Source organism: Miniopterus natalensis, chromosome 2, assembly GCF_054644295.1.
Source record: "Miniopterus natalensis isolate mMinNat1 chromosome 2, mMinNat1.hap1, whole genome shotgun sequence".
In the NCBI taxonomy this organism is placed as follows: Eukaryota; Metazoa; Chordata; class Mammalia; order Chiroptera; family Miniopteridae; genus Miniopterus; species Miniopterus natalensis.
Genome location: NC_142082.1, coordinates 108,841,014 through 108,860,593, shown reverse-complemented (window position 1 = coordinate 108,860,593; position 19,580 = coordinate 108,841,014). Strand labels below are relative to the sequence as shown.

Here is a 19,580-nt window from a genome sequence, read left to right as displayed (position 1 = left end):
CTCTTCCGACCAGGGAAATTCACCCTCAGTGATAGGGGCGCCGTGCTCCCCAAGCCTCGGGCTCGTCCACGTCTCCCGCGCGCCTCCCGCCCGCCGCTCGGCACCTGCCGGTCCCCCCGCGGCCCCCCCGCGGCCCCATCCCCAGGCCCCCGGCCTCAGCTGCGGCCCGCTGGCACCTGGGGTCGTCGCTCCGGGTGCCTGGCGAGTCTCCCCACCGAGCCCCCGCCCGGCTGCTCCGGTAAACAAAACCCGAGCGCCGGAGCAGCCCCGCGGGGGGACGCGCGCGGGAGCCCGCTCGGTGCACAGTTGGCGCGCCCCGGGCGCCCCGGGCGAGCCGAGGGGTGATGGTGGCGGCCCTGGCGGCGGCGGCGAGCGCCTCAGCTTTGTTTTGAATAGATGAAAGAGGCCACCTACACAGTAACCCAAATGAGGAGACCTCCCTCCTCCCTATCTCACCGAATCAAGAGGGGAGGGGAGATGGGCGTGGAGGGAGGAGGGAGGGAGGCAGGGCGCGCGGGCGGGAGGCGGGGGCGGAGGAGGAAGAGGATGAGGCAGGGGGCAGTTGCATCCCACTTTCACAATGGGAAAGTGAAACGCACCCGCGCGCCCAGTCGTCCCCGCCGGCCCCGCTCCCCCACCCCTTCCCCTCCGCGCCTTCCCGCGAGCGCCGGCGCCGCACGGAGGAACTCCCCGGAGAAGGAGCGCCAGGAGGAAGCGGCGCCGGAGCGCGCAGGGCTGGCCGCCGCCGCACAGGCTGCCGGAGCGAGCCCGCCGCGCGCCGCCCTCGTCGCTCCCCTTCCCAGGCGAGCCGCGGGGATGGGGCGGCCGCGGGAGCCCGAGCGCGCGCAGGAGCCGCCGCCGCCCGCGTCTCCGTCGCCGCGCGCCTAAGCAGCCGTCGCCGCCTCGCGCCCTGCCCGGGGGCGACTGCCCCCAGCCCCCATGGAGGTCTCGCGGAGGAAGGCTCCGCCGCGCCCCCCGCGCCCCGCCGCCTCGCTGCCCCTGCTCGCCTATCTGCTGGCGCTGGCGGCGCCGGGCCGGGGCGCGGACGAGCCCGTGTGGCGGTCCGAGCAAGCCATCGGAGCCATCGCGGTGAGCCGGGCTGACGGCGTGTTCGTGGCGAGCGGCAGCTGCCTGGACCAGCTGGACTACAGCCTGGAGCACAGGCTCTCGCGCCTGTACCGGGACCAAGCGGGCAACTGCACGGAGCCCGTCTCGCTGGCGCCTCCCGCGCGGCCCCGGCCGGGGAGCAGCTTCAGCAAGCTGCTGCTGCCCTACCAAGAGGGGGCGACAGGCCTTGGGGGGCTGCTGCTCACCGGCTGGACCTTCGACCGAGGCGCCTGCGAGGTGCGGCCCCTGCGCAACCTGAGCCTTAGCTCCCTGCGCAACGGCACGGAGGTGGTGTCCTGTCACCCGCAGGGCTCGACGGCCGGCGTGGTGTACCGCGCCGGGGAGGGCAAGGAGAACCACTGGTACCTGGCCGTGGCCGCTACCTACGTGCTGCCGGAGACCGAGACGGTGAGCCGCTGCAACCCGGCAGCGTCCGACCGCAACACTGCCATCGCCATCAAGGACACCGAGGGGCGCAGCCTGCGCACGAAGGAGCTGGGCAGCCTCAAGCTCCACGGTGGGGGCTCGGGCAGCCTTCACTTCGTGGACGCCTTTCTCTGGAACGCCAGCGTCTATTTCCCGTACTATCCCTACAACTACACCAGCGGCGACGCCACGGGCTGGCCCAGCATGGCGCGCATCGCGCAGCACACCGAGGTGCAGTTCCAGGGCCAGGCGGCCCTCGACTGCGGCCACGGGCACCCCTACGGCCGCCGCCTGCTCCTCTCCTCCAGCCTGGTGGAGGCCCTGGACGTCTGGGCTGGTGTGTTCAGCGCGGCCACCGGGGAGGGCCAGGAGAGGCGCTCCCCGGCCACCACCGCGCTCTGCCTCTTCAGGATGAGTGAGATCCAGGCGCGCGCCAGGAGCTGCAAGTGGGACTTCGAGGGCACGGATCATAACTGCGTAAGTCCTGTCCCCGACGCTGCCAGGAGCGCTCCGCCTGGGGAGCCGCCGCCAAGGCAGAGAGCGGGAGAGACCCAGGTGGCATTTACCAGGGCCAGGATCCGCACTGCCCGGCGGGCGCCGACGGCCGCTCTCACGCGGTCTGGGAGGCCGCCGAGACTCCGAAGCAGGGCCTGAAGTCCCCAGAGGGAGTGTAAAAAGGGAGGCGGAGAGAGTAGGAGTTAGGCTCAAAACTCCAGTGGCTGCATCCCAGTGCCATCCTTTACTCTCCAAATGTGGACACTTGTTTGGGGGACTGAGCCTCCCATGCAGCCCCACCCCCTTCCTTCCCTAGTCGCTGACCCAGGTGTGTGGTTTTAGCAGGCATGTTCCTTTGACCCCTTTCCTCCTCATGGTTACCGGAGTGCCCTCGGCACAGAAGCCACTGAACCTAAAGGACTTGCTGCCACACCCCAGGCTTGTGCTCCCCGCAACGGTAACACGTGATGTGGTCTGAAGAGTTGGTAGCCTGCTGAACATGGGGCAGAGCTAGCGTGGAAAAGAGGATCCTGTTTGGTGGAACAAAACCCTCTTCGGGACCCAGTGCAAGGGGGCGGGGCTGTGGTTCTGCTGAGGGTGCGCTGTGGTCTCCCGCTGGGGGGAGGGGGGAGGCTGGAAGGCAGAGGTGGCTTTGTAGGTTAAAGCCTCACGCTGGAGGGGAGAGCGAGAGAAAGTGCTGGGGTGCTACAGGCAGTTTCTGGGCTTCAGATTGCCTGGCTAAATCGTGGGGCTCAGAGGCACCACCCTTGTGTTGTACCCAACCGGGCAAACAGGACAGGCTTCCCTTGGCTTCCCAGGACAGCCTCAGCGTGACTCTTGAGATTGGCATTTCTTTGACTGGAAAATAAAGCGGCAGTTCAAGAGGGTCCAGTTGATGGGGATTATGGAGCCATTGTGCACTTCTCAGAGGCCGGTTTCCTTCCAAGGCTGCTGGCACATCCACTCCACATATGGCCCCTGAGAGGGGCGCCTGCTGAGAGCCTCCTTTATAACTGGACAGAAATCAAAGAGCAGAAATTAATGGCTACAGGTGTTGCTATTGTTTTGGTATAAAATGCGTCAGAGAGGCAGGGGAGAATTCTCCACTTGGAAAATGTGTTGTGTTGGTACAATTGTTGTGTAAGCATACAGGGAAGCATTGGCTCTAAGGTATATTAATATGTGTGTAGAAAGACACTCCCACCCCCACCCACTCCTTTCTCTGCAAAACCCATCTTACCAAGTATTAGCCCTATTATCCAGGGAGGGAAAAAAACCTGAGGTCCTTTTCAAGGCTCATTAGAGTGGTCCTTTGCTTATTTGTCCTTGCTTATCAGGTGTGTGCTGAGACACACACATAATGCCTTCATTGAGTCACTGGTATAATTTTTTAAAGCATAAATGACACATAGCATACCCTAAAGGACTTCATCTTGCTATACACATATAATTTAATATGTAATACCTGCCTTTATTAGATGTTTATAATCTAATAGTTCAGTCATCACCTTCCCCTACTCTTCTGTTGAAAGACTTGAAAATACCCCCAAATATTACTTTGTGTCAGGCTCAAGGCTCTTGGTCTCTGGGGTTAATGACAAGACAGCTTGGAGGCCCACAGCAGGTAACAATAGTGGAAGTCCAAGCTTTGCCATCTGACAGCTGTGTGATATGTGTGGAGCCAAACATTTCTGTTGACTGCCTCTCTCTATCCATTGGGCCCTGGAGGACTTAGTTCCCTTCCAAACACAGCAGGCGTCCCGAATGCACTCAGAATCCACGTTTTGGCTCGATCAGGTGTTGCTACTTGTGCTGGGACTCGGAGGGAAGGGGCAGCCGGAGAACTGTTTATCATCTTCATGGGAGCTTCTGGGCGAGAGCTGCCCCTTGGTAATCAAGCAAGGGATAAACACATGCTGCCAAAAATCTGGAACTGGAAAAAGAAATAATTAAACGAGGTCCCTCCATAGCATTTCTTGCTGCTGTTATTTATTGAGAACTCCCAGTGTGCTCAGAGCTATGTGTTCTGAAAGACACCCCTGAGCTTGTCATCCAAGTTAAATAACGTACTCTGGCTCAAACAATAGCATGTCATGGTTGCACAGGTGGGAGCTTGGAGTTTCGCTTTCTTTTTTTTCTTCCCTCATTTAAGTAAATTTCTTGCTGCTAGTATGCACTACAAAGCCTTAATGGAATTGAATTTCAAGAGGGATTTGAATTTAAAAAAAAAAAAAGTGGTAGTTTTGATGAAAAAGCTGACAATTTCCTAACCTATTAAATAGGCAGATAAGATACTTCATTCAACAAGCGTTTGTTTGATGCCTGCTAGTGTAAGCAATGCAACGCTCTGTGCTGGATGCCACTGATTTTGCCACTGAAAGGACAATGGCAGGTTGCAACCCCATTTATTGGGGTCATGGGATCAGTGTGCCTCTAGTTGTCACTCAGAACAATGATGTCATTTGAATGGCATTTGTTCTGCATTTTATTTTCAGGTTTGAATGTGTTTTGGAAAAGGCATACTGAATTATAGGTGCCTGAAACAGGAGACAGACTTGAAACACTCTAGAGGGAGCCTTAACAGATTGTAACAGCGGTTCCTTCAGAACAGACAGTTATTTGAACAGTAAGCCACAGGCAGCGAGGCACCGGCGGCTGGGTGCTTGCCTTCTCCCTCTCCTATTAGATGGCTCTCTCTGATTTTCCATCTTCAGTCAACCATGGGTAGCAAACTGACAGAAGTGACTGGGTTGTGTTTTCTCATTTCTTGGTTCTCTTTCTGTTAATCACATGTTGCTGGTTCTCTTTTCCTTCAGCTTCTCCTACTAAGGATTCATTTGCGGGATGCATGTGCCACAAGTGTGTACTACTCAGCCTTTCACACACTGGGCTGTTACTTTTTTTGCCTTGCCACCAACTCTGATTCCCCTTTCAGAATTCTAGAAGGTTAGCTTCAGCCCATGAATGTGCCAAGGCAGCACATTTCTGTAGACCTTAATAAATAACAATAGTCCAATAATAATAACCTAATAATCCCAGGAAATACTTGCACAGCACTTTGCCACATATTAGATCTTGTCTGAGGCTGAGTCTATGAGGAGCATCCCCATTTACCAGATGAAGGAGCTCCAAAGAACAGAACAGCAGGTGTCAGGGCCCTCCAGTTTAAACCCAGGTCTTGCAGTGTCTCCCTGTGTATTTTTTCCACCACTCTGGTGCCTCTCAAACTGTCCCTTGAAAGTCCCCTAATTGAAAAGGCAGCAGCCAGCCTCCCTTAGGATGTGGGGTTGAGGTTGGAGGGTGCCCCTTGAAATGTGTTTTAAAACTTCATGTGATTTTTTTCCATTCTATTGCATAACATATCTGTGTGCTTAAGTTAATATAAAAATGGTATAAATTATGTACATTTAATTAATGGAACTTCCTCTCTGAACTCCAGCTGCTCCTGGCACACCAATGCACTTGTAGAAACTGTTTGTACCCGAGTTTTGAAGTCTGACTGTTTCAGGTTTGTTTGGCTGCCATAGTTGGGTCCTGGGGCTGTTTGTGGCTTAAACATGACGGCCACCCCCTCTGTAGGCACCGAGAGTGGTGTGTTTTCTTGTCCTGTTGGCCAACAGGACTGACTCTTCTAGTTCATTCTACCCCTTGTGGGGAGACATACCCCCTTTTTCCGCACTCACGTCATTCCAAAGCCTGACATAATTTAACTGTCATGCAGACAACCACAAAACGCTCACATGCTCTCCAGCAGACAGTAACCCAAGACACTTCTAGCCACTGTGTACAGAAGTGATGTCCCAAGACCACTTGGCAGCGTGCAGCCTTCTTGACCTCAATATCCACAGTCTTCTCGTCACGTTTATTCCTCCTTTAGTTTCTGTTACGATACTGTCTCACCATTTTGCAGTCTATAGGCTAGATGGTGACTTTTACCCTCATATGTACATCTGCTATGCAAGAGTAGATTTAAAAAGCTCGATATCCACTTAGAGGGGAAAAGCAATCATAGCTATCTACTAGATAGCTGTCACGGCCAGGCTTTGTATTAAGCACTTTACATGCCTAATTTTTGGTTGGTTCTTGCAGTCACCCAATGAAACAAGGACTATAGTTATTATGATTTTGTAGATGAGAAAATTGAGGCTCAGAGGGCTTTAATAGGTTCCACAACTGGTAAATGGTAGAGATTTTAGAACCTGGGTGGTCTGGGTGGAGGACCTGAGCTTTTAACCACTGCCATGGACAGTCTAGCATAATAGATACTGAGTTCTGGTGACAGTTCTGTCCTGTGTGGAGCAAGCTGGGCCCTTGCAACTGCTCTGATAAGATCAGCTGTTTGTGGACGTAAGACTTATGATAGAACAGAGAATCCTTGACTGTGAACTGAGTTTCTGGTTCTGCACATTTGACCACCTGAAGTTCACACTCGGGGAGGTTGTAGTTCCTAAGCTGTCAGCTTCTCGGTAGTGTTGGCATTCTTTGTATTCAGGTTTGTAAATGACCTCAGAGAGACCTACAGGGCCTCAAGGGACTGCCCCCAGTTTTTGTTCTTGGACACAGCCTAGCTCATACACTAAATCCAGAGCTCTCAGCCTAAGTCTGGATTACAGGCACTCTTTATCAGCAGCCACAATTAAAATGTAATCCCCAGAAGGTCAGAAACCTTGTAACATTTTGTTCTCTGTTGAAACCAGAGTACCTAGCACGCAGTACCTGGTATGTAGTTGGGGCTTGAGAAATATTTGTTGAATTAATCAGTGAAGGGTCTTGGAGGATCATGCTGGAAATGATTTCTGTGCTTAGCGGCAACACTTTCCTTAGTCTGGCAACGTCATTCTCCTTGAACCGTTGTGTTTTCTTAATGTCTGATGCATCAGGCCTCTTTTCCCCAGTTCCAGGCTATCTGGCATCCTCTGCTCCTCTGGCTCTTCCCAGAAATCCCCATTCACTGGAATAGCCAGTCTTCTGGCCTTGCTAGTCTGGGAGTTAACTCTGACCCTAGAAACCCAGCGTGTTTGGAACTTCTGTGGCATGATTGAATAATGTGCACCACCATGCCTTTCAGTGACAAGAGGAAAGGGCTTTGTGCTGTAGGTTCTCAGAGTGCAGTCTCTAGACTGGCAGCATCAGCATCACACCTGGGAACTTGTTAGAAATGCAAATTCTTGGGCTTTACATCAGACTTATTAAATCAGAAACCTGATTGTGGGTTGTCAATCTGTGCTTTAACAAGCCCTCCAGGTGATTCTGATATACACTCAAGTCTTAGAACCACTGCTATAGGTCAACACAGTTTTCCTTGGATTCCAGCTGAGGCACCTAGGATAAGAACTTGTCCATTTTTTCAACTCATTCCACTATGTCAACCAGTGGCCACTGGCGTTAATGCAACACCAACAGGAATTCCCAATTTTGGGGGCCGTGATGGAGGACACTTTATTCAGTGCAAACAGCTCGACTGTGATACAGCACAACTATAAAAACAGCAAGGCTGTTAGGAGGTTCTTGGGTCAGGCCCTCTCTGACTAGACAGCTCTGCTCCACTCCACGGAGACATCTAAGGTGCTTTAATCCTTGGTGTTTTAGCTCCAGCCATTGGAGCTAAAGGGAAAGTGCCCTCCCAGAACAGTAGAGGAGCTGACTTATATAAACAGAAGTTCCCACCCCTGATACCTGATTGGTCTGTCTTCATGCAAATGAGGACTCCAAATCGTCTAAGTTTGATTGATTCAAAAGTCACTGTCCTGATTGGTCAGAGCAGAGCCACTCTGATTGGTCGGTACAGAAGCTTGGGGGGGGGTTATAGCGGCACAGCTCCAATTGGATGGGGAAAGCCTCAATCCTATTGGTTGAAATAGGATTCCGGGAACTCCTTTATAAGGGCAGACTCAGCCGACAGAGAGACAGTGCAGGCAGGCAGTTCAGTGCAGGCCTCTCCCCGAAGTGCAGTTTGCTGGAGAGGCTCATGTGTAGAAGTAGCTGCTATGCTCTTTTTTTAGATTTTTAGACCAATTTAGCCACTGAGAGCCTTTCTTAGTAGGTATCTTCTTTTTTTTAGGGTTTACAACAGTCTTATATTCCTTATTATCTTCTAATTGCTCAAAGGGAATACCTAGAAAATCTAAAACCTTTCCATGTTTGAGCTTGTAGTCTGAGTCTCAAGAACTTGCAGGTCATAGTTTAATTAGCTCCTTCATTCTTGCATAGAATAACCTATTTGCATTTCATTCCAGGATGTGGGGAACACTTCTAGAGTCTTCCACTCTGCTGTATACCAGAACCAGTTCTACACATACAAATTCTCTCCAAGGGTCTACTCATTACAGCGTCAGTTCTAATGCCAATTTCTATCTTAGGCACAGTTGGCTACATGAACAAAGATCTACTTAAGCAAGCTCAGATAAGGGGATGGGGAAGTTAGTGGGAGAAACACATGGAGTTGCGTGGAAACCTAGGAGTAGAAGCAGTACTATGTAGTGGTTACATGCGCAGACTCTGGAGCCAGGTCAATTGGGACCACAGCTGCCACTTGCCAGTTGTGTAACCTTGGGCCAATTATTTCTGTGTTTTGGTTTCTTCATCTGAAAATAGGCGTCCTATTTGCCTCATAGGATTATTATCTGGATTAATGAGTTAATGTCTAGGATGAACACTACTTGACCAGTAGTAAATACTATGTATGTATTTACTCTCGTTACCATCGTGATTATTAATAGTAATAAGATGGTGCTTCTTGAGATGGAATTGGGAAGAGGTTCTGGACTCAAGGCAGTTTGAAGGAGCTTAGCAGCAACAAGTGATGGATGCTCATTCTAAGGTTTCACTGTCAACATGATTAGCATGACTGCCTCCCTCAGTCCTGCTACCAAATGGCCTCTGCTTCTTTAAATGTCTGCCCCTCAACCTTTCCATCTAAATGTGTCTCAGCCTGCCTTGATCCCCACTCTACCTCTCCATAGTATTTAACCTCCTGCTTTGGCTACCCACTGGCAACAACTTTCTATAATAGTTCAAACCACTGGGAAAGAGAATTGTGTCCAACTCACCTTTTCACACACCAGATTAGAGCCTTAGTTCAGAGTAGGATGTGTTGCCCTTGTGGCAGCTACTGACCTCTGGTCCAGTCAGAAGGAGGGGGTCAGACGTGATGCCCCCAGTAGCGCAGTGGGAAGATTCTCTAGGATGGAATGATAGAGGAGCTACATCATGACCACCATGTTGACCACAATAGCATGGTACCACCTCCGCCTCCCTGAGCTTCCTGATGACCTCTGCCTTCCTTGAATATGTGGCGGCACATAGCTGATGAAGACTGAGCCCTGCTGTGAGAAATCCCAAAGTCTGCTGGGGAACAGTTTGTAGGCACCATGGGTCTAACCTGTTTGTGGAAACAGGGCCATGGTAGTGGTAAGATTTTTTTAAAAAAATCAAATGTGCTCATAGCTTGTCTTAGTTTAATTTTCCATCTTGATGAAAATGCTAATTTTTATACTGTCTCAAAACCAAATAGCTTTCCCATTAATAGTTTCATATTATTAAAATTTTTATACTGTCACAAATTGTGACCTGTGTTTCACAGTTTCTATAGATGATTTTCATATCAGTTTGACTGTCTACTCATAGTTAAACATAGTGTTCTCTTTGGAGAAGTTATGATAGGGGTTTGACCCCAACGATCATTGCCCCACAGCAGGGCCAGTGCTGTCAGGCAGAGGTCAGCAGCATTTTCTGTGAAGGTCAGATCATCAGTTCTTTAGGCTTTGTAGGCCACATGCAGTCTCTGTTGCAGTGACTCAGCCACTGTGTAGGGTGGGAGCAACTGCAGGTGATCTTCCAATAAAACTTCAGACACGGAAATACAAATTTCATGTAATTTTCACTTGTCATGAAATATTCTTCTTTTGATTTTTTTCAAAAATCTAAAAATCTAAAATTCTTACCTGTGGTTGGCCATTTGGAAAAAACAGGTGGGCCAGTTTGACCCACAGGTGGTATCTGCTGACCCCTGCAGTTGTGGCGTGAGAGCGAAACAAAGCTTTACGATGCAGAGAGGTGTAAGGGAAAAAGCTGCTCCAAGAAGGAGCTGCAGACTCGGCCTGGGAGGGTCTGGGAGGCTTTACAAGGCTGGTGCTGGAGCCAAGAGGAGAAGGCAAGGAAGGGAGTTCCAGAGAGAGGGAACAGCTTGTGCACACGGGAAGTTGACTAAGCTTGTGAACCGCAGGTAGCTCACCGGGCTGGGAAGTGTCCAGAAATGAGTGTGCAGGGCCAGATGGTGAAGGGTTTAATGAGACAGGCAAAGGTGCTTGGATTTAACCTGATGGTCAATTGTTTTCAGACTTTCTAAACCTGGCCTTTAAAATAAATCTTAACGAGAAGCCAAATCATCATTGGCCTGCTGTCCTGGCTGAGACCATTGCCACCAGCTGGGACACAGCGTAAAGCAGGGGTTGGGAGGTTCCCAGAGCCCTGTAGCTTTGCCCCACCCCACCCATGCCTGTCCCTGAGGCATCTCAAAGAAACTTCCAGGACACTGCTGAGCAGGGTGTGAAAACATGGCTGTGGCTGATGAAGGACAACAGCAGGGTTATAGGCAGACATGATGTGATTGTGTTCTAGAAAGATGACTCAGAAGATAGAATGGATGAGGCAAGATTGCAGGCAAAGCAGCTGAATAGAAGGGTGGCCACTGTTTCAAACAATTTCTTGAATTCCTATTATGTGCCAAGCACTGTCTGAAAATATTCCTCCCAGTGGTAAAAAGAGTTGACAAACCTGTAGCCAATAAATAAAGAAGTAATTTTTATATTAAAGTGATATCTAGCATTTACAGAGCACTTACTGTGTACCAGGTGTTCTGAGTAAGTACTTTACCAATATTAACTAATTTAATTCTCACCACAACCTTATGAAGTGGGTAATATTGTTAATCCCATTTTACAGATGAGGAAACTGAGGCACAGGCTGAGATTGGGCTATGAAGGAACTAAACAGGTGTTGGGGAAGGCTGCCTTTATGGAGGCTGAGTTGACGCCAGGAAGATGAGCATGGATAGTCATGGAAGCCTCCAGAGCTGGGAAGTGAGCCCTCCTAGCAGGCAAGAGAGCAACTTCAAGGGCTGAAAGGAGGGGGGATGACTTGGGTAGTTGGAAGAACAAAAGGTTAGTGTGGTTGAGTATAAGGAGGTGTGGAGGGGAGAGTGCTAGGGGGGGAGGTTGTCGAAGGAAGCGGCAGCCTGATCCTTTATGATATGCCTTTCAGGCTGAGGGAAGGAGATTGTATTTTTTCTCAAAGCTAGAAGAGCCTTTGAAGGGAAGTGAAATGATTACATTTGAATTCCCCAATAATGGCTGCCCTGTGGGGAATGGATGAGAGATTGGCCCCAGTGGAAGCAGGGAAACCTACAGGAGGCTCTTGAAGTAGTCCAGGCAAGAAATAATGTCTTCTTGGTCTAGAGCGGTGGTGACAAACTTGGAGAGGAACAGATTCTGTGGATTGCAATAATCCAACGGAGGGATGCTGAAGCCCTAAAATGAGGTGGCAGAGGTGAGGGCGGAGAGGAGATTTGAGGAAATAGCTTTTTAAGATGTAGAATTGACAGATGTCGGTGACCAATTAGAAGACAAATTTAATTTTTGTTGCTTTTTAGATGCCTTTGGGACACCCAGGAAGAGTCACTAAGCAGGCAGTTGGCAATGAAGTTAGGAACTGGGGATCTGCTCTGTAAATTTGTGCAGTGCCTCCCATCCTGGGTGGAGTGCCAGGCTCCGTGCTGGGCTCAGCACAGCGCTGTTTGGGGTGGATGTCCCTGAGGAGAGTGGCCAGGTCTGTCTCATTTTGTTTCCCAGGCATCCTTAAGGCTGTGTAACCCATAGTGGGACCTAAATAAATGTTTGTCAAACTAGAAAGAAGCTGCTTTTCATGTGGTGGGGAAGATAGTGAATATAGCACAGTGAGGTAAGAGCTTCCACAACACTGGAGCTGTTTATAGCCAGAATAAAGGCCAGGTCGCCTAGAGGGAAGGGAGTCTCCCTGTAATTCCCTCACCTTTGAGGCTGGATTCTTGGTCATTGCCCCACGCCCCCCAACCTGGTCTTGGAAGAATCCTCTTGAGAAGCGTGTTCTCTGACACACCAGCTGTCCCTAAATTATTGCTCATTGACTCCTCCTGAGGCCCCTTTCTCCATCAGTGACTTTTTAACAGATTCCAAGTGCTGACCCTGGCTTCTCTGAGGCAGCAGGTGGGGTAGATAGCCCAGGGAGCCAGTAGTTTTAGGTGTCATCAAATATACATCAGTCTCCTCTGCATAGCAGTTCTCCACGCCCCATAAACCTGGTTCCTCACTCTGCGGATCGCTGGTGCTCTGGTGAAGCTTGTAGATCTCTTCTCAGAATAAAGGTTTTAAGTGCATAAAATAAAAACAATTGCAAGATGAACCCATTATATGCATATACAGATATGTCAAAATAGTTTTTTCCATTTGAGACCTAGTAATATACCTTAACACATTAAATAGCAAGGTCTGGGAGCAGTAACTACCATAATTTCAAAGTGGAGATAGTGTAAACAATATTTTGAGATATCTGAAACAACTATAAAATGATATGAAAATATCTGATTTCTTCTGGTGTTGAAGTCACAGGTTCAGTTAATATGCTGTGGCCTGCATCCATAATGAAAGGAAATGCTAAGTTTCAGTTAGAGTTTGCTAAAATAAAGATTTTTTTTTTTCTCATACAATTTCATGGATTCTCTGAATTCTGTGGATGTCAGTGGGGCCCCCTCCAACTGTTCATTTCAGTTACCAAGTGTTTCAGAAACCAATGGCATGAAATGTAAAGTGTTGCATTTTGTTTCAAAATTTATTTGATTGCCTTATTTTGACAATAGAAGGTTTATTCTCATCTGTATTTTACAAATCAAGACTTGGCCAGGAGCAGGTGCTCCATAAATGATGGGTGGACAGATGAACAAACTTCAGAAAGGTTAAATAACTGCTGCCAGACTTATAGCTCATAGTAATAGAGCTTGAACTTGAACCCACATCACTTTTTACTCAAAATCTCTTGTTCTTTCTATTCTTCCATGCTACTGTTAGCTATTTTTAAAGTGTTAATCAGTGTGAGGCATGTTCATAATTTATGCTACTCTGATCATGGGAAAGAACAGTCCTATTATTCCTTGGTCAGAGAACACCCAAAGTACTTTGTTTACTCCTCAGAGCCATGTTTTAAGTACACTGAATCGGTAGACCTTCAATGGCTGAGATGGCAAAAGCCCCAGAAACTGTCTCTCGCAAGCTGTCAATGAACCATGATGTGAAATTTAGAGAAGGCCAAAATACATGGTAGTAGAAGGTGTGGGGTAGTTTAGTATTGCTCCCCAAGGTAGTATTTTGGCCCAGAGTTTACAAAGAACAAATTTTGACTCAGTTGAAGAACTGTGTAATGTTTTGGCCTACTCAGCGATGCGCCAGCATTGCCTGACGAGTTATTGACTGAAACCATTCAAACATGGATTTGCGCATTTATTCATTCATTCAGTAAATGTTTATTGACAACCTACTACATGCTAGATGCTGAGGTGTATGTTGCATTTAAAGTTTAGATTAAGATAAACTATTGTAGAGCTTAGAGTCTAGTGAAAGACAATATATAAAAATCTAAAAACTATAATTATAATAAGTATTTTGAAGGAAACAAATGGAGTGTTATGATTCAGAATGACAACTGGGGTAGGGATGAGAAAATCTATAGTCAGGAGGAGATGACATTGAACTTGAAACCTGAAAGATTAAAAAGGCCTGCAAGGGAGTAAAGAAAGGGAGAGGACATCTAAAACAACTAGCATGTGCAAAGGCCCTGAGACAGGAAGATGGTAACATTGGAAAAGTCTGAAAGAAAGCCATTGTGGGAATTGATGCGGAGTGAAGGAGAACTACAAGGAATGAGTTTGAAGAAGTAGGCAGGGACTGGCTCATGTAAGACCTGAGGGGAGGGAGGCATTTAGATTTAATTCTAAGTGTGATGGGAAGCCATTGAAGAGTTTTAGGCAAGGGAGTAATGAAAGGGTCTTCTATTTTAAAGGATTGCTCTGGCTACTGGATGGAGAATAGATTTTAGGTTGAGAGAGAGACCAGGAGGCTCTTGGAGTGATCAGGAGTGAGATGATGGGGGCTAGGATGGGGTGGAGACTGGGAGGATGGAGAAGAGAGACTTGAGATCATTGGGAAATTCAGCTGAGATTTTTCATGTACTGGATATGAGGAGTGATGGAAAGAGAGGCGGTAATTGGTGGTGCTGTTTGCCATGATAGGAAGACTAGAGAGGAACAGGGTTGAGGGAAGAAATGTCTGAATAACCGTTTTCCAGCAACTCCGTTGGTTCTCAGAGGGGATGATGCCATTTATTTAGAGCAGGGGTGGGGAATGTCCCGCACGAGGGCAGCATGCGGCCCACGAAATCATTTGGTCTCTGGTTCTGCCAAGGCAGCTGCAGGCGGGACTCGAAATTCAATAAATCTAGGAGCTTTGTTCATAGCTAATTTTTAAGTTGATAATTTTGTATGGCTTGCAAATGATGTTATAAATATCCAAATGGCCCTTGGCAGAAAAAAGTTTCCCCACCTGAGGGTATTTAGAAATGTGGGAGACAGAGCTTTTTCAGTCACCATGAAGGGGGGCACTGTTGGCATTTTGTGGACAGGGGTCAGGGATGCTAAAAGCCCTGCATCAGGCAGGACAGCCCCATAGGGAAGAAATGTCCCACCTACGATGCCAGTAGCTTTTTCCCAGAAGCACATTGGTGGGCCGTGTCTCCTTCAACTCTAAAAACCTAGGAAAATACATTTTTCACACTATCAGTCATTCATATCTTTGTGTGAATTATTTGAGTCAGGTATCTTTTCATAAGTAATTGACTGAAATAGCTACAGGGAGGGGATGGAGATTTAGATGGCAGGTGGTGCAGAGAGCAGGGAAACGAAGGATAAATCCCGGGGGAGATTTGGCCGTAGGTAGGGCTCAGAGGCTGGAGGACACTGGGTCCTTTGGAAGGAGGAGAGAAGGTGGAAGAGCAAGTGAGAGGGTGTGAAATACAAGCTTGGCCACTCTGCATGTTTCCTGTGGCTACACTGCATGCCGCCAGGTGCTTGCCTCATGTAGAGGTGCCTGCCTAGCTGTGTCCCCAGGCTTCCCTTCTGCATTCCTCCCACACACTTTGAACTTCTCCTTCTCATTGTATGAGTCACCAAAGTAAATTCTTCCTTCAGGTGACCTAGAGATGCCACGAACTTGGTCAGAACCCTATCAATGCTGCATACTCCAAAAGAAAAAGGGAAAGTGACAGAAGCCTTTATGGCTAACGAATCACTGTCTAACTTGGGTGAATAATTGTCCTTTCCGTCTTTCTAGCTTGATAAAGGTTCTTTTCTAATTATTTTCACATGTGATTTCATTTGGGCCTCACAACAATGCTAGTAGGCGGGCATTCGTATTATTGTGTCCATTTTACAGATTACATCATTGAGGTTCAGGGACTTCACTTGCCAAAATCAAGAGCCTATGAGGGACAGATCAGGCACCAGAACTTGGACGTAGGGCTTCTAGTGAGGTTTCCTACCTGCAAGCGCGCCCCGGGGTTAGTAATTTAGGAAGAATGAAGAAACTGTTTCAAAGAAAGTGAATGCCAAAGGGTAGCAGAATACAAAATTAGCTGCCCAAGAGGCTTTCTATCGGTGTGTAAGAAGTTCATAGGCACCTGGTTAGTATTTGCCCTTGCCCCATAAGGAAAAACCAAAATAAGAGAATCCTTCTAGCACCTTGGAGGTAAATGACTTGACTCTTGCTGGGTTCCCGGCACTTGAGGCCCTACCCTTGGGCACATTTCCTCCAGCTGCTCCCACAGTAGCTGCAGTGTGGCTGTGAACACGCTGCGTGAGCCTTGGTGGGTCAGGCCAGCTTTCACGTGGTGGGCGCTGGGCCACAGTGTTACTCAACGCCCTAGAATGCATGACTGCCTCCACCTGGACTTGTGCAGCGCACACTGCGGGTGGTCATTGTCAACGAAACATGGCATGAAGGAGGTCAGGCTGTTTCCCTTACATATGCCCACTACTCTCTGTGTGCTCGCTCACACCCACACATGTGCACACGCACGCATGCATGCATGCACGCCAGCACTCACCCATTCTCAGCAGCCTCGCTTCCACTTTGGCATATCAGGCCCAAGGCTCTATCTTTTTTCAGCCCAAGCATCGTTAGAGACAAGGTAGCTTTTTCTGCAAACTGAAGAAAGTTTCCATCTCAGAACGGGCTGCAGTGTAGGCGTGAGGCTCTGGTTAGACATGGCAGGCAGGAGAAGCAGAGTGACAACTCTGAGGGAACCGGGAAAGCCCAAAGGGGAGACAAGGTTTAGAGTTAAATCAAGATTGGATTTTGTCATGAAAGGCAGAACTGGCAAAAGCATCATTACAAGGCATTAACCTTGTTACACACAGACGAACAAGCAGAGGCTGGGATTCAGAAATAAATTACACATAATAAACTAGACAGAATAGGCTGAGAGCAACATTAGCGATTATGCTCTAAGGGGATAGAAGGGCAAAATAGAAAATAGGCCAAAAAAAAAAGTAAGAACAGTCTCTGGACACAGGAGCGACTGTACTATTCCCCCCCTTTCCCCGCTCAGCTCCCTAGGTATTAACTTCACTTTTGTGAGGTTTCTCTGGGGCTGTTCTTTTGTTTTCATTTGCTGAAACGAGCATAAGAAAGCCATTCAGAGGGCTCCTTTTTCCATTCATGGGGACCTGTCCATTTCTGTGTGTTTCCAGCACAAAAGAATCCATTTCCATTCAGCCGCAGCAGCCCTTAGGGCTTACGGGAGGTCCAAGCCCGGGCTTTCCTATTTTCCCCCAGGCTCACTGTTGTAATTGGCTCCAGAGTCCAGACTGGCCAGCGGCCTCAAGGGAGAGGGGACAGCACCGTCCCGGGCCCTGGGCCTCGCAGCGGAGGGAGAGCTGGGGAGCAGTGCCAGGGCCAACTAGCCACCACTCTTCTTGCTTGCACCGGCAATTGCTTTCGGTTGCAGGTAACAGAAAACCTAACCAAGAGCAGCTTAGACCATGACAGCGATCGTTAACTTAGTCAAAAGTTTAAAGGCTGGAAGTCTGTACTCAGTCACGTCCTCAAGAACCTAGGGCCTTTTTTTGTCCCCTGCACCAATCTCAGCTGTCGGTTTTCATTTTCTACCTTGCCTGTAAAGGAAACAAAGTGGCTGACACCGCTCTGTGGAGATGGCCTCACACCACTGATTTCAGAGGGTGGAGGCCAGGGAAGGGGCCAATGGGTTCACCTTAAGAGCCTCCTCTTATCAAGGAGGAAACTTATTCCCAGAAGCCCCTCAAATGGATTTCTTTTCTTTCTTTCTTTTTTTTAAATATATCTTTATTGATTTCAGAGAGAGGAAAGGAGAGGGAGAGAGAGAGACAGAAACGTCAATGATGAGCGAGTCATTGATCAAGCCCACAGCCGGGCATGTGCCCTGACCGGGAATCGAACCCTGATCGCCTGGATCCCAGGTCGATGCTCAACTGCTGAGCCACGCCCGGCCGGGCTCAAATGGATTTCTTATAACTTACTGGCCAGAACTGGGCCATGAGGCCACCCCTAGCTCCAAGGGGTGGGAGAAAGCAAGTTTGTGGCAGTGGGGAGTGGTATTACCATTTGATTTGGCCCAGTCATGGTTTGCCCAGGCTCAGTTTTATTGCTACCTGAACAGAATTATGGTTCTCATGGCAAAGAAGAAGGTGGGAATACTGCCATGGAGATGGCAGGAAGTCTTTGTGTTTTTAAATAAGGTAATGAGAGCAAACATAGATTGTGTGTTACTATGGGCCAGACACTATTCTAAGCTTTACTGAGGCTTCCATACTATCTCATTCAGTCCTCGTAACAAGCCTATGGCATAAATCCCGTTGCCATCACTTCCATTGTATACCGGGGGAAATGGAGTCGCAGAGAGGTTAAATGACGTGTCCCAAATTACTTAGCTAGAAAGTGACAGAGCCAGGATTCAAATCCAGGAGGTCTGGCTCATTCCCCTACACTGCTCCTATTAGATAAGATAACAAAATACTCCAAATAGCACACAAGTATATGTTACTGATAATGATAATACCAGCTAAAACTTATCAACGTGGTATTATTGCTACTATCATTGTAACCACCCTACTAACCAGGCTTCATTAGTCTTATGCACAACTGAGAAAGCCAGCCTCCAACAGGGTTGAATAAATTGCCCCAGTCCCTCAGTGGGTGAGAACCAGGGTCTAGTGCAATCCTAACCTCTCTGACCCCTAGTCCCAGGCGTTTTGTTCTGTGCTACCAGCTCTCCAGTTTGGTAACGTTGATTTAATGGCTGTACTACTTACCTATGCTATTGATCCAGGACTTCATTTTGAAAACTGCAGCTACTGGGGAACAGTCAGGAGTTTGGGAAGGACACTAGAAAGGCTGAGATGGAAATTTGGAAGCAATTTTCATCTTGTTTCCTTTCAGCTTTCGAGCTACTTCTTTTTAATTTTATTTAATTTTGAGCCAATCTTTCACAGACAGAATATCTTATTCCACCTCAGCAAAGGCCACCTTGATGTGTCATGGTTCTTGGCTAGTCAGAATAGCTACATTAATTAAGTACCTTCTGTATATCAGACATGGGAGTACATTGTCCCATTTGGTCCTTGTGGATGGACCATTCCTACTCAGTCATTCCTCTTTCTATGTCAAGAGATGAAGGAGAAAGGAGTTCTCTAGCCAGATATAGTGGCATTAGAATATACCAGATGCGCAGAGATGATGCCCAGTTCTCTGAGTTAGCCTCTCTGTGCTGCTCAAATATTTAATAAAAGTAATAGGCATAGGTGGCTGATGTTAAGTTTGAACAATTCTGGTTTTATTTTAAAGCGAGATGTGTGGTGTATGTGTGGGCTGTTTTTTTTTAGTCTAAAGGTCATCTGATTTTTTTTTCTGCTTATAGTCACAAGGTTTCCTTATCTAAATAGTGATCTATGTTCTGATTCATAGATTTTTTTTTTTCTTCATTTTTAACAGAACAGGTCCTCATCTCTCCCAATTGCATGAAAAGTATGTTTTAACAGTAAAAAAACACACCCTCTAATGGGCTTTCAAAAAATCTTTTAAAACTGAGTTTACTATGGGATATTTCATGCAAATAAGTTACTTTCTCCCCAGATTATGACATCTTTTCCTTGAAAAGTGATCGTGGCACTGGAGGAAATCCTTGCTAGCTTATCTCTTCCTCGCAGCGCAACTTCAACAAAGAGAGATAGGCGGCACTTTTAAAGGCTTCAGCCCATGGATCCATTCAGTGTAGATGTTAATGAAACTTGATGGGTTTAAAAATAATAAATATTTAATAAGACATAAATTGAAAGACATAAACACTGTTGGCAATAATATAATGAAGTTAATAATAAGTCTTAGCTTCCCCTGCCCCCCTCCCCCCTCCCCAAATGGGGCGATTTTAGGAGTTGT

General features: G+C 48.1%; 1 protein-coding gene across 1 annotated transcript in view; it reads left to right on the top strand.

Annotated features, from left to right (window-relative positions):
- Positions 1-939: 939 nt before the first annotated feature.
- Positions 940-19,580, top strand: part of PLXNC1 (plexin C1) — a 155,148-nt gene continuing 136,507 nt past the window's right edge. Inside the window, exon 1 of the mRNA XM_016215211.2 lies at positions 940-2,010. Coding sequence (XP_016070697.2) covers positions 940-2,010 — 1,071 coding nt within the window. The remainder of the gene's footprint in view (positions 2,011-19,580) is intronic.